The 13,411-nt window shown below is 43.0% G+C and overlaps 1 protein-coding gene and 1 long non-coding RNA gene across 20 annotated transcripts in view; one reads left to right on the forward strand and one right to left on the reverse strand.

The window, feature by feature from the left end:
• The window catches only part of LOC135902791 (coiled-coil domain-containing protein AGAP005037-like), a 583,363-nt gene that overhangs the window by 499,211 nt on the left and 70,741 nt on the right, over positions 1-13,411 (forward strand). For 13 of the 19 annotated variants that reach the window (XM_065433040.2, XM_065433057.2, XM_065433042.2 and 10 more), the window contains 3 exons: positions 110-461; positions 4,891-5,036; positions 11,317-11,364. In XM_065433040.2, coding sequence (XP_065289112.2) covers positions 110-461; positions 4,891-5,036; positions 11,317-11,364 — 546 coding nt within the window. The remainder of the gene's footprint in view (positions 1-109; positions 462-4,890; positions 5,037-11,316; positions 11,365-13,411) is intronic. The other 6 variants (XM_065433043.2, XM_065433044.2, XM_065433050.2 and 3 more) reach the window with 1 other exon arrangement.
• On the reverse strand, positions 1,683-3,226 carry LOC139054802 (uncharacterized). The gene is made up of 2 exons (XR_011511515.1): positions 2,988-3,226; positions 1,683-1,789 (listed from the first exon to the last, which is right to left on the reverse strand). It is a non-coding gene; the product is annotated as an uncharacterized lncRNA (long non-coding RNA).

Raw genomic sequence — 13,411 nt, forward strand, 5'->3', positions numbered from 1 at the left:
TGGGAGCTAGAGGCCTTCGTCCTGCAGCGGACATAAATAATGAGCTGATACGACGACGGTGAATCAGCTGTTTCACTTACCCCCGGTCACGCTGGCTGTACGCGCGCAGTGCCCCCGCCGCCGCGCGCCCTGTCTCCGGACAGGGGCGGCGGCGGCCTGCTGGCCGAGGCCGGCTACCCGCCGGTGGTGGGCGCGCCCTTCCCGGCGGCTGGGGCACCGCCCGGCCCGTACCCACCGCCCACGTCCCCGCGCCGCTACGACCTGGCCGGCTACCCTCCGGCCGACGACCGGGGCCGGGGGGGCGATCCGGGATACTCACCCGAGCACAGGCTGGACCACACACGCTCCTTGCCGGCGACCTTCAACTCAGCCTACGAGGAGCCCTTCTACGGCGGGGACGCCGCGGCCGCTTATGGCTCGCGCTCGGGCAGCGCCACACCCATCATCGACGAAGAAGCACGGCAAGTGGCGCACGTTCTGCTATAGAGGGGGGGGGGGGGGGGGGGGCTCGGTTCCCCTAGCGCGGTTCTGCTCACGTGTATATGAGGCGAAAGTGGAGCCAGAGCAAATGTTTGTGACGTACACTTATCTCACCGAAATTTGCAGACACACTTATCGTGCTGTCCTGGACAGCTTGGTCACGTGTGCAGCACATGCAGGAAGGAGTTTTTAGTTGGCCCAAAAATTTGGTTTGCATATCGGCATTTACAGAGTAGCATGCCCTTTATTGTACCTCGGTGTTTAACCTGCCGCAGAGGCTGAGTGGATGGCATTGCGTTGCTACAGCTCGAGGTCGCGGCCTTGAGTCCCAGCAGCGAATGCCGCATTCCGATGGGGGTGGAATGCAGAGAACCTCGGATGCTCGAAATCAATCCGGAGCCCTCCGTTTGAACTTCATTTATTCCACATGTAGCTTAAATTGATAAAGCATGCTAGAAAGAAAAATATTACCGTCTATACAAAGCCAGTATTACTGGCAGTAGTATAGCATTTGACAGTGATGCATGGCAAAGTAGCAGAGAAACCACGAATAATGTGGCTTAGATTGCCAAAAATAGTCAATTTATTGCACAATAGCCAGACCTGGATTAGGCTGGTTTAAAAAGAAGCTCTAGCTCGGAGACAACTCCGTTTCCCCTATTCAAATATTACATGTAAAACACCCCAGGCGAAAATGTTTTTACTTCCAGCTGGATTATGGAACTGGAAATTTGACCCAGCTGGATACTTTTCTAGCTGGGAAGGCAGCTGGAAAAAATCCAGCTGGGTGAAATTTCCGGTTCCATAATCCAGCTGGAATATGTCCCAACTGGAAGGCCTTCCAGCTGGATCCAGCTGCAAGAAATGCCAGCTGGATCCAGCTGCAAGAAATGCCAGCTGTAATTCAGCTGGAAGAGGTTCCAGCTAGAATCTCCAGCCAGGACTGTTGGTCTACAGACCCACAGACCGGGCTGGCACACAGCACCGGTCGCCATGGTGTTGAGCCTTGGCGACAACACCATGGAGTTGAGTCATGCTTAGGTGAAATCCCAGGGTGTAAGCTCGCATCAAGCAGGATACAAACTGGCCAGAACTCGCATGGATCTTAGCTTGCTGTCGCAAGTCACACTTAGTTCCTAATGTGACTGGCCGCAAGACCAACTGGTCCAGTGAAAATACATGCAGCCAAAACAGCACGGTGCTGAAACTTGCAACCATTTATTTGAACACTTGCAGCAAGGATTGCGGAAGCATATCTTGCATCTCCCTCAAGATGTGGAATACACTTGCACTTCTCCTTGTACCCCATCTGAAAAAAATATTTAGACATAGTGAGTGAACTTTAAAACAATCATCACTTTAATCCACTCAGTTCTAGTAAACAGTGACCTTTACCAAAATCAAGTGGATTGTATCAACAGCCTTTGGACAGTACCACAGTTTACCTTCATCACAGACCCTTCTACAGTTTATGTGGCGCAAGGCCTCAACCTGAGCTCTCAAGAGGCTCTCAACTTGAGCTGCAGAAGCTATGCAATGATTGTTAAATTGTTTAGCGCCATTGACTGTGGCTTTAGTGCAAATAGAATTCAAATGAGCTCATTTGTATTTTGAACTAGGCGTGTGATGTAACTCAACAGCCTCCCAAGAAGCATTTCTCTGCTGAATAACACAGGAGCTTGAGGGCCAATCTTTTTATGTTATTGTTGTTTTGCACCAATTCAAATGCCTGCCATTCGACGCAACGTGTTTGCGAGCACGCACTTGCAGTGAAAGCACGCCATAAATGTGCTTCTATTGCGTTGGGCAGATTGACATATACGCACTAGTATTTAATAGACGCACGTATATTGAACTAATGTAAAAAAAATTCAATAATGAACTTCCTAATTTATTACATTACGGCACATATCGCAATCTACGAATTGTAGCCATTGAGATTGCCAGGCGTATCCACTTGGACTTACTTTCCAGAATGACACCAGTTAGAAATATGTGTCATCAAACTCGCCGTAAAAGTGCACTGTTGGTCTACTTACTTTTTTAACAAAACGCTCTTTTGTGTATTGGAGCACAAAAGTAACTGGAACGCCCACTTATTCGTCTCACACTTTAGAAAATAATATATCGAAACTGATGTAATTTTGGAAATTCATTTAAGGTGGATCCATCTTGCAAACTCACAGGCGTACATTGTACAAACTCGTACAAACTCGTACAAGCAAGGTAATAAGTTAATTTGTCAATTTTTGCTAATTACTTGAAGATGTCTTTCGATTTCGCATGCTAATAATGTCCACCTCTTCGAATAATTCCGCTCAGCAACAAGAATTATGATATCTGCCACAGGCCATTTCTACCAAATTCCGCAAAACATAAAAATGATCAACCCGTATACGAACATCACGTACAGCAGGGACCTATGATATCATGCTCAAGCGTGCCATCATTCAGGATAAAAATAAACATTAACTTACGCTCAAAACATAAGCAAGTGAAATAATTACCTCCAAATTGTAGAATCAGGGCTGGAGAAAACGGTGCTCTTCGATCCGCACTGGTGAATCACAACACCACAAAGTACAGCAATAACAACCGTTGATAGCCGCTTGCCTGTACTTGTAACACCGTCCAGAGAAGGAACTGTTCAAAAATAATTACTTCATGCGCAAGATCATGCAGGTTCCTCACAAAAACTTGATCACACGCACACCCGAGAGACTCTCGTTGTCTCGCAAAAATTGCCTCGCCGTGACAGTTTCCGCCATGTGCTGTACGAAACTAGGACCCCTGTGGCGTCGTCACATTTTTTATATTCGGCCTGCCTTTGTAATGCTCCTGTTTGCTGTGAATAAAAACCCGAGCTTTTCTGCGAAATACTGATATTGCAATAACACGCTATTATATTATTATTAGTGTCAAAAGAGCACATCAAGACAAGATACGAGACTAAAGCTCCTAAGTATTCAACAAGTATGGCGGCGATTGTAGTGGCGTCGTGCAGACAAGAAAAAATAGGAGCAGCGGTCATTGCAGCCTGAACTGCTGAAGGTGCCACGTCTTAAGGCTCTTTTTTGTTAGAGAAGGAATTGCTATGCTGTAAACACTAGCCGTTTGCGCAACGGCTCATCATGACCAATCGGGCAAGCTCCTCGCTAGACGACGTCGACAATGTAGCAAGATAACACAGTGTCGACCAAGAGCGCGTCGCTTTTGTTTACTACAAGCAAGGTTCAATAAAAGTGGCAGTTTTTCCTGGAGATATTTTTTTTTTGGCAACTCGATCACACAGGACACTTTAGATTGCTATCGATCCCAATCGCGATCAAAGGTACCCGGAGTGACGAGCATTTCCATGCAGTTCATGCAATTACGATTGAATTGTCACACGAACGAATAAAAATATTTTTTTTTTTTTGCTGCTGCAAGAGTAAAAGCTCTTCGTTCTTATACAAACACCACCTAGGGCTAAATATGGGCATGTTGCAGATACAAAAAATGTCTTAATGCAAGTGGGAATTAAGCTCCACTTTCCAGTCGATAGATTCTACTTCCGGCTGGAAAATGCTCCATCCAGTTGTTTCCAGTTGGAAGCGCTGTTTCCAGCTAAAAAATGCTGTATCCAGTTGTTTCCAGCTGCAGCTGGAAAACTTCCAGCTGGCAGTGCTGCTTCTAGCTGAAAAACCAGCTGAGGTAGATCCCACTTAAAGCTGGAAAGTGCCATTTCCAGCTGGCTCTGGAAAATTTCTAGCTGGAAGGGCTGATTCCAGTTGGAAACCTGGCTGGAAAGACCATTTCCAGCTAGAAATTCAGAGCCCATTTTCATGTGGGACAGAAATGCTTTTTTTTTATGAGACCACCGCTGGACCAATTAGAAGGAAATTTGCTGCACTTGAGAAAGCAAATTAAATTCTAGCGACTCTTAAGGGAAGAGGGAAGTTTTGATTTAGACGCTTATTTTTTTTTTAGAGAATCTGACGAGAGACGGTAAGTTAAGCACGAAGTTTACAAATGCACAACTCTGCACCGAAAACAAATATTGCAGCTCAGTGAACTGTATCTGTTAGAGCACCTAAAGCGGACAAATGTGATATATGAGTTTACACCTTACGATACATTGTTACAACGTTTATGAAGGTTCTTGCAAAAGTCTCACTCATACATTAGCCGTATATTTGCAATCTGCTAGCCTCCAACAACGAAGCTTCCAACAACGAAGCTTTGTTTCAGAGAAACCCGTGTAGGTTTCCTTTGTAGCTTCGTGCTACATATGGGTGGATGTCAATTTTTTTCTTTCACAATCTTATTTTGTTCTGCTTGACGTTTTACATGAAATTCAATTCAGTAATTCAACTCTTACCTGTGTAAGGCCCTTGCATGATACCCTCTAACTTCATCTTCTCTTTGCAGGATGCGTGTGGAATACATGGAACGCCAGCTTGCAAGTCTGACTGGGCTGGTACACAAGGCCCTGGCTGCAGGAACTTCTCCACGGCAGCCAAGCCACCTGATCCCTACCAGGGACACGGACGTGGCTCCCGAGAAGGACAGGTCGGGTGAGTGGCCTTTCATTCGCTCACGAAACAGAAAGCACACTGCAAGCACCTCCTATGGTGAGCGGCCGTGGGAAAGAGTAATAGTATTTACGAAATTTTCAGCAATATAAATTCCTGTTTTAGAAAACGTCGCTTCTACATTTGTTTACGCTTCAGAAAATTGGTTTTATTACATTGGTAGCTGTAATAGTCTCTTACAACTGTCAGTGGTTCACTAGATTGACTTATAGGTTATGCCACGAAACTGGCTACATCTCAAACCCTCCCTAGTTGTGCTTTGAGTAACTGCGTGAAGGTCATTTCAATGTTCCATCAATGCTCATAATAGTCATAATCTCATGCAGGCGCTGCCACAAAGCTGTGTTCTTGGTTCAGTTATGTAACCAGTGTCATCATAAGTGAAACATAATGCAAGAGATAAAGCGAATGGGTGGACACAAGGTATTGGAGTTGGAAAGTGATTTAACAGTAGAGAATGTGTGCATCCACCTTGCAAATGATGTGACCATATCCCTCTTAGTTTTAAAGGCACACTAACTGTACCATATATGTACATTGCTTTAAGTCTGTCTATAAAATGTTATGAATGCCACCGAAGGGGAACCTCGATCAGTGCTGCGAACAACAAAAACTGTTTCTCTGCCTCACTTCTAGCTATGCATAAGGTTACCATAGTAAAAAGGCAATGACACCAACCATATTTGTAGAAAGAATAATAAAACTTTGTTGCAAGTTCAAACAATGGGGAGCAGCTTCTGCAGTTATCGATTGCACCAAGATTCTGCTTTGGTGGTCCTCTATGATTTATTTTTTTCACTCAGGGCCTCGTATATGTTTATGTGACTGCTAGATGTCACATAAACCCACCCCAGTACTTTCACTCCCCTTCTTTCCTCCCCAGTGCAGAGTAGCAGACTAGAGCGCACTAGCTCAGGTCGACCTCTCTGTCTTTCCTGTCAATAAATTACATCTTATACCTGTCAAACAATGAGCAACAAGGGAGAATATATACATGCACACACCAAAATAACTTCCTTAATGAGTGTACTTGTTGCCTTCAACATTACTACATTTATTCAGATCAACTCTCACGCAACACTCAGAAAGATAATTGTTTTCTCAAGTAATAGCTGCATTGTCTTGCAAGACGTGAATTACACTGAACGCTCATGGTATGACAAACAGATCTTCAGAGAAAAATCCCGTATTCTGTGCAATACTCTGAGTACATTCAGTCAGCCTGAACAGAGTTCCTGTAATGCACGAAGGGAGTGCTCGAAAAAGGTTCTTCTAAAATTTCATCTGCAAAAGACACTCGATGCCTCTGACAGCCCAGTTAATGATAGCTACATTTGTTGGACTGGCTGCAAGTGCGTTGTTCTGTGTGTATAAGTTTAGAGTACCTGAGGATTACTACTTCACATTTACTGTATTTAACCTCCCATCTAAAATCAAGAGATCTTGTCATATAAATACACAGCAAAACATCTCCCTGTTGCACATGTCTCAAAATGAGAGGTGTATGGCTCACAATTCCTTGTGCCAAAGCCATTTGTGGGGATCTACTTAACCCACTCTGAAATTTAATACAGTTCAAATAAGGACGAAGTGGCCCCCAGCAATTGCTCAGAGTGATACCAATATTTGTGCAGCATTTCTCGGCTACGAAGGCAAAGCTACGGAACTTGGATGTTTATGTGGCACTGCTGTCAGAAATGCTATTATTTGTGCTTGGTAAAATACAATACAGAAGGCAGTTGTTCCATTTCCTTTAGCACACTATTAAAGAAACACATAATATTTGTTAAGTCCATGTGGACACTTTATTTCATTGTTCACTTTACTCTTTTGAGCTATGGCACATGTAAGCTCAGTGCATATTTTATACAGCTCTCAGAAGTAAAATGCCATTCTGTCTTCAGTTGTTGTGCACTGGCCGACCACTACTTAGTGGGCTGCTTGGCAGGCTATTGGGTAGACTAAAATGGTACAGTAAACCCTCTTTATGACAGATGCTTCGAGACACAAGTTCTGGCCTGCTACTAAAAGTTATCTTTTGCTGCCATGGCTAAACTGCCGATGCACTGGTACTTTTTATTTTGCAAACAGTCATCAGAGACCCCGCCGACAGTTATGTCATTCTGGGACTTCCTCCTATACTAAACCACTTTTGCAAATAACATGACAAACCACAGTGGACCTGTTTAAATTGCACTTCACTAAAATGTTCCTAGAAAAAGTACTCCCAACAGCTATGGCACATAGTATTGAAACACATTTGTGCTTGGTAGTGGTGACATGACACCGGCAAAACTCTACACGTTCTCCAAACGGATGCCTGGTCTGTCGATTGTTATCACTCGATGCAATTAGTTCCGAGAACCTGCCTCGACATGGTGTAGCAGCCTTCGCAGAACTTTTTAGTACCTCTCCAGATTGAAAGCAAAAAGTTTGTGCTACACAGAGCTGTCCTGCGACAACTTCCCAATTCATACAAAACAGAAAGAGTCCAGTACGTACCACTCCACAAAGAGTAATCTGGTATAAATTTCGATGGACTGGAGTTAGAACCACCACAAAATTTTAATAGTGTGGTTTTGTTGGTAACGAACGTTTATACTGTAACCCAGAAGCTCCACTTCCATTGCATCAGCTTTATAGCCGGCATGTGCACACCACGCACCGCACAGTCCACGCACCGCGCACATCATTCGCAGCACATTCCGCTCGTCAAGGCTTTGCGCACTTTGTGCATATGTTCGTGCAGTAAGCTTTCATCACTCCAACACCACCTGAAAAGTATGCTTGAAAAGGGTCTTGTTGACACTGCTTCATGGTGAAAAAACAGCACGAGAAATATGGGACAAGAAAGACCAGGCAAGACGAGCGCTCATTCTGTCTCCTCTGTCTTGTGTCATTTCTGTCGCATTGTTTTTTCGCCTTGAAAAGTATGCGTGCTATCAAGAACAACATTCCGTTCACATTCTGCATGAAAACATTCATAGTCTCTCTTTTTTTTCTTTTTTTGTGAACATATTCTTATGCATGGTGCAACCTCTGAGGATTACTTCACCTTTCAACAGCTCTGTATTGGCTTGGTGCACACACACTGAACATCATCTTTTCGGTACATGCTGTAAACCAGTATCCATAGACAGCTGTACTTACAATCTCAGATGTTAGGCAAGGAAACGTCATGATGATCTCTTGTTACGTATTTTAATTTAATCGCTGCCATGTGAGGATAATTGTTACCGAGTGGCTATTGTTATATTGGAGGGGATATACGGTAATGGCACAAATATAGCTGGAAAGCACTCATAACATCCGTCACTGTAAAAACCAAGCAATGGGTTGACTCTGGATGTCATTCAATGATGTGGCAACCATGGTGCTGCTGCAATCTTACAATGAAAATTGTGTTCTTGCTCTAGTTGTGGCTGGTGGGTGATATCACATTCCTTTTTTTTTTTGCAGTTTGATGTGCTGAATTTATGCAACGAGTATAGTGGTACATCATTATTCTTGCAATATCCCTTCTTGACTCGAAATGATGTTTGCAGGCTTGGCATCTTAATTGGAGAAATGCAAGCTTGAACTCTGGTGCTACTATCCTTTCTTTATCAATGCTCGGAGCCTTGTGAATAGGGTTTGTCACGCCCATTATGCATATCTATAGCTTGCATAGTTAGAAAAAAAGTAGCTCTGTTGCAGTACCACATCATGTTTAGCCACTGAATGCTGCTGAAAATGAGCAGCCATACACTACATATTGTTATCTGATACAAAGATGGTTGTTTCATCCTGTTGGAAACCGAGTCTCATCCATATATGCATTTGTACACGTGACACAGTGTTCATGACTTTCTATTCATGTCTGCAATTGCTTTGCTTGTTTTTATGGTCATGAATATGCATAATGTGTCTGTGGAACAATTCTACACCATTCAGTTTAGAAGTTATTTCTTCAGAAGCTCCATGCAATTTTCTTGACGACTATATTGAATGCCACCCTCTGATATTAGTTTGAATAAGCTTATACCTGTTCTATGTGTCACTCTAATTGCGGTTCAGCAGTTGCCAAAAAGAAAGTGCTTTGGATCACAATGTAACACTGGTGTGGAACTACTTCTCAGAGGCACTTCTGCTTCTGAGAAGTGCCAATTATTAAGTGGTGTTTATGGTCATCCCAGAAAATTAATCTGCCTGTTCCACAGGTATGTAAATGCTGTGACAAGTGTTCATTGCACACTAATAAAGGGGCCTTTCAATACTTGTTAATATGACTGACATAATATGACTGAAATAATATGACTCACACATGATGAAGCATCATTTTAAGAATCTGCTTCCACAACAATTTTGCTGAAGTGCTCTGTGTTAACTGTAACAAAGAGCAAAAATCTTCTCTTGAAATCCTTTTTTTTTCAATTTTGTCTTCATATGCTGTAAGCTGTGATTCATTACTGCAGAGCTAAGCTTGTGTGAATATTCAATATTTTTGTATATTTGCTTGAATAATACACTATTGGATATTCGCTTCACTTCAAAGTTTAGTGTACGAAGTTATTAAAGTATTGGAAGTGCAGGAACATTATTTTGAAACATGTACATTATATAGTTTCGGGGAGGAAGTTACATTACCGATACCATACTAGCTCGTGTACAAGACAAGTCAAAGACCAAAAATTTTGTTACAGTCGCCGACCGATCTTTTGTGCGTGTTCAATTATTCCACCATCCTTGGGGCAACACCACCTTCTCTATTGAACTAATTGGAACACCACACGCGTACAGGTGTCTCGCTTGATTTTCCGTATCCGTGTACACATTATAGAAAAATGGTGGCAGTGAATGATGTTGACGCCATTGAGGTTGACCCCTGTACGCTTGTTTTTGTTCAAGAAATGGCTTTTCTTTTTTTGCTTTCCGAAATTATAGGACCGTTACAAATAGAATTGCTTCGAATCGGCACCCAACTGTATGTAAATTTGGTCGTCGACATGCTGGCATGCGAGAAGTTTGTTGTTTATCGAGTGGCTCGTCAGTGGTCGGGTATGACTAAGAGCCACAGAAGCAGTGCTCAGGTCTGCGGGTGATCAGCCAAAAATCAGAGCAAGCATGCCTATCAAGCTTGTCTGTACACTTTCTGGACGGAAACACAGCCTAAGCTGCCCGTGTAATGCAGGAAAACTCGCACTTTGCGGAATCACAATGCATGACGGGTGAGCGTGAAATGCACCTGTGGTTTTAAGAAACGCGAAATTTCAAGTAGCTGAACTCTCACCAAAAGTCTGTAACTAACTTTCTGTTCTGCCTGGCATGTTCAAAACATTGAACAACTTGCACTTTTGTGCAAAAATATCTGAATTACAGCACATGGCAAAAAAAAGAGGGAAAACTGATTTCACAGAAGAAACTGACTGGTTCCATTTTTCTGAAGACCTTCTTTTTCTCTAGGATTTGTGAAGTTTTAACTGTTGTATCAAGGACTTACCCAATCAAGTCATGCAACTATTTGCTTTTAAATTTTTGAAGCTGTTACCGTTCACTTCGACTTTGCTTCTAAAAAAAAAATCATATACAAACATGCCCACACACACTCTCTACCAACTTTTATCTGACCATGCTGCACATTTTCGTTTATCTCTTTACAAGGTGGTTGCATTGAGACATGTGCGAATGCGCCCCTTCGCACATCTGTATGCACCCAGGAGAAGGCGTACTATGGCTCGCCCCCTTTCTTTTAGATAGGATTGGCTTAATTTTTCTTTCAAGATTTTGCTCACTGAACGTAAACCTCATTCTTTGTGGGCCTGCATTGATCAGTTTTAGCCACTAAAGGAATTGGGCTAAGAACCTTATTTAGTCACTGAACCTGTCCAGTAACTATTGTATGCGCCCAATGTCTTGTGAACGAAATAAAAGTGTTGGGTATTTGGTAGAGCAGCAGGATAGCATGAGCGAGCTTCAGAGAAATATTGTAGTTTCTGTACTGCAAGTACCAGTGATCAACATTTTATTCAGGCTCTTATGAAAGTATTACACAGTAGTTGCGATGTTTTATTTATGATGTTCATAAAATTTTGCAAGGCCTCTTTGATTGTGCAGTGAACTGATGTTCAAAGGTTCTGTTTGCAGCGCTGTTACACTGGATGCTCTAACCAATGTCACACAAGTTTGAATATGTGTTCAGAGAAGTGGCTGACCCGGTGAAATTCTCAGCTGTAAAAGCTACAGAGCCAAGGGAACGCTATTTCGGTTGTGTTGGTCTTTTCAGATGACGTTCGGCTGCCAGAATATGATGTGCAGAAGCACCCCTTCAAAGGTACAGGCTTGCGAAAGCAGCCGCCTTTGCGAGGCCCTTTTTTGCCCCCTTGTCCATGATGCTACATTTTTGAAGCTTTTTAGCTGCATGAAACCAATCACTTTTTTGTCCTGTGCCAACCCTATTATATACCTGTAAGTGGCACGGTGTTTTTATATCCCCATGGCCACGTTACCTTTTTTGCGGCACAACTCCTTTTGTCAGTCAACGCCACTTGCAGTTTGGAGTGAGATTTAACCCTCGACCACTAAAGCTGTGTTGACCTGCATTGAAACTCATTGATGCCCTCCAAGAAAAAAAAAAACATGACTAAATGGCATGATGGATAACCCTGCATGTCACAACTTAATGAAAGCATCTTGTGACGCCCAGCAAGGCCCCATTCCCTTCAACTCTGGTATAACTGTTATCAATACTCTGTGAGGTTGTGCTTGATTTTTTTTCCATTGAAAATTATCTGGGTGCTAAATGCTTCTGACAATCATGTTGAGCAAAAGTATCATTGCATTAACAAGGTAATGCTGAGAGAGTAAGCCAGACAACCAATTCAGTCTTCATATTGCAGCAACAAGCAAGGTTTGTGCTCAAAACAGTAGTGCCATTTCTGTGAGTGGCACATTGCAATGAAGGTATGAGCCATGTTTGATGCAGTCACTCCAGTGTTTGCTCTTTCATTTGAATGAGCACTATATTAGTTCAATTATGTAAGAAATAATTGAGCAATACAGTTAAACAGCGCCAGACATTGCCCAGGGCAACTAAGCTAGGATAAAGATTCATTTTCCACCAGGTGCGTTGTCAGTGAAGGCAGGTTTCGTCATGCAGTTAAAGCTCGTTATAACTAAGTCGAATCTGACACAAAAATACCTTCATTATATCCAATATTCGTTTCAAGCATACACGCTGGTATCAGTAAATATACATATATATTATAATCAGGTCTAGCTGAAAGAAGCGTGAGCATCATGCCTCTGACAAACCAGCAAAAAGAATCCTCTCGATTTTCATATTCATAGCCCATTGGCAGCTTGCTGTGCCAATACGTGTGTGCGAACAATACTCAGTTGGACTGCACTTCGCACAGTCGTTAATATATGCAACAGTGCAATCGATGTGATCGCAGGGATCGGCTGGCACATTTTCTTCTGGGCTGTGGGCGAGCTAAGCTGTGTCATTGGCCAAAATGTGCATGTATGTCCAGTATGTGCCGTTTCAAATTGCTCTTGCCGAGTATGCAACATTTTGGCTGCCAAAATACATGATTGCAGCTGCTCAGTGAATAAATAATTGCTTCACTGTAACCAATATATAGTATTTGATCTTCAATTTTTGGCTTTGCTACAACAGTAGGAGACTCATTGAAATTGAGCATGGTCAAGGAAATTCTAAATCTGTTTCAAGATATCTGATTATTTGTTATACATGTCCGTGTTCATTACATCGAGGTTTGACTGTTCCTTGTTGTTGCCCCTTGCTGTTTAGGAAGCATACATTATTATGACTGACGTGAATACAGCTTTAAGTAATTTGTCTGTTTGAAGCCTACTGTCTTGCTCTGTACAATGCAAGCCATTTTTATGCGTAAAGCACTGCAGGGTTAAGCTCCGCATAGGATGCAAACTTAGGCTGAGATGTCTTGCATTCCTGTTATGCCTTGTAGTGTCACTGCCTTGCTTCCTTGTGCAAATTCAAGTTCTTGCAATTGCATCCTGTAACGACACCACTTGACAGATCGGTGAAGCCTTTCTGATCAGTGGGTATCTGCGGGCAAGCTTTCTGGGTTACTCAAGACTTGAAATCGTCGGTTGCAAAATGCAATGCCCGATTCGGCCTCAAGGTTGAGGCATGCCCCCCAAACCCAGTTAGCCTGATGGGACACTAAAGAGGAATACGCGAAGAAATGGCAAGCCATAAAAAATGCCAAAAATGAAAGCAGGTTGGCGACATTACCTCGTTAAACTACTTCACGCTCTCTGTCACATGGTGGCCTTTGATAGCGTCTGCTCGGGCCTTAGACTGAAACTCAACAATTTTGAAATCTTTCCCC

The sequence above is a fragment of the Dermacentor albipictus genome, chromosome 1, assembly GCF_038994185.2.
Source record: "Dermacentor albipictus isolate Rhodes 1998 colony chromosome 1, USDA_Dalb.pri_finalv2, whole genome shotgun sequence".
Classification (NCBI taxonomy): domain Eukaryota; kingdom Metazoa; phylum Arthropoda; class Arachnida; order Ixodida; family Ixodidae; genus Dermacentor; species Dermacentor albipictus.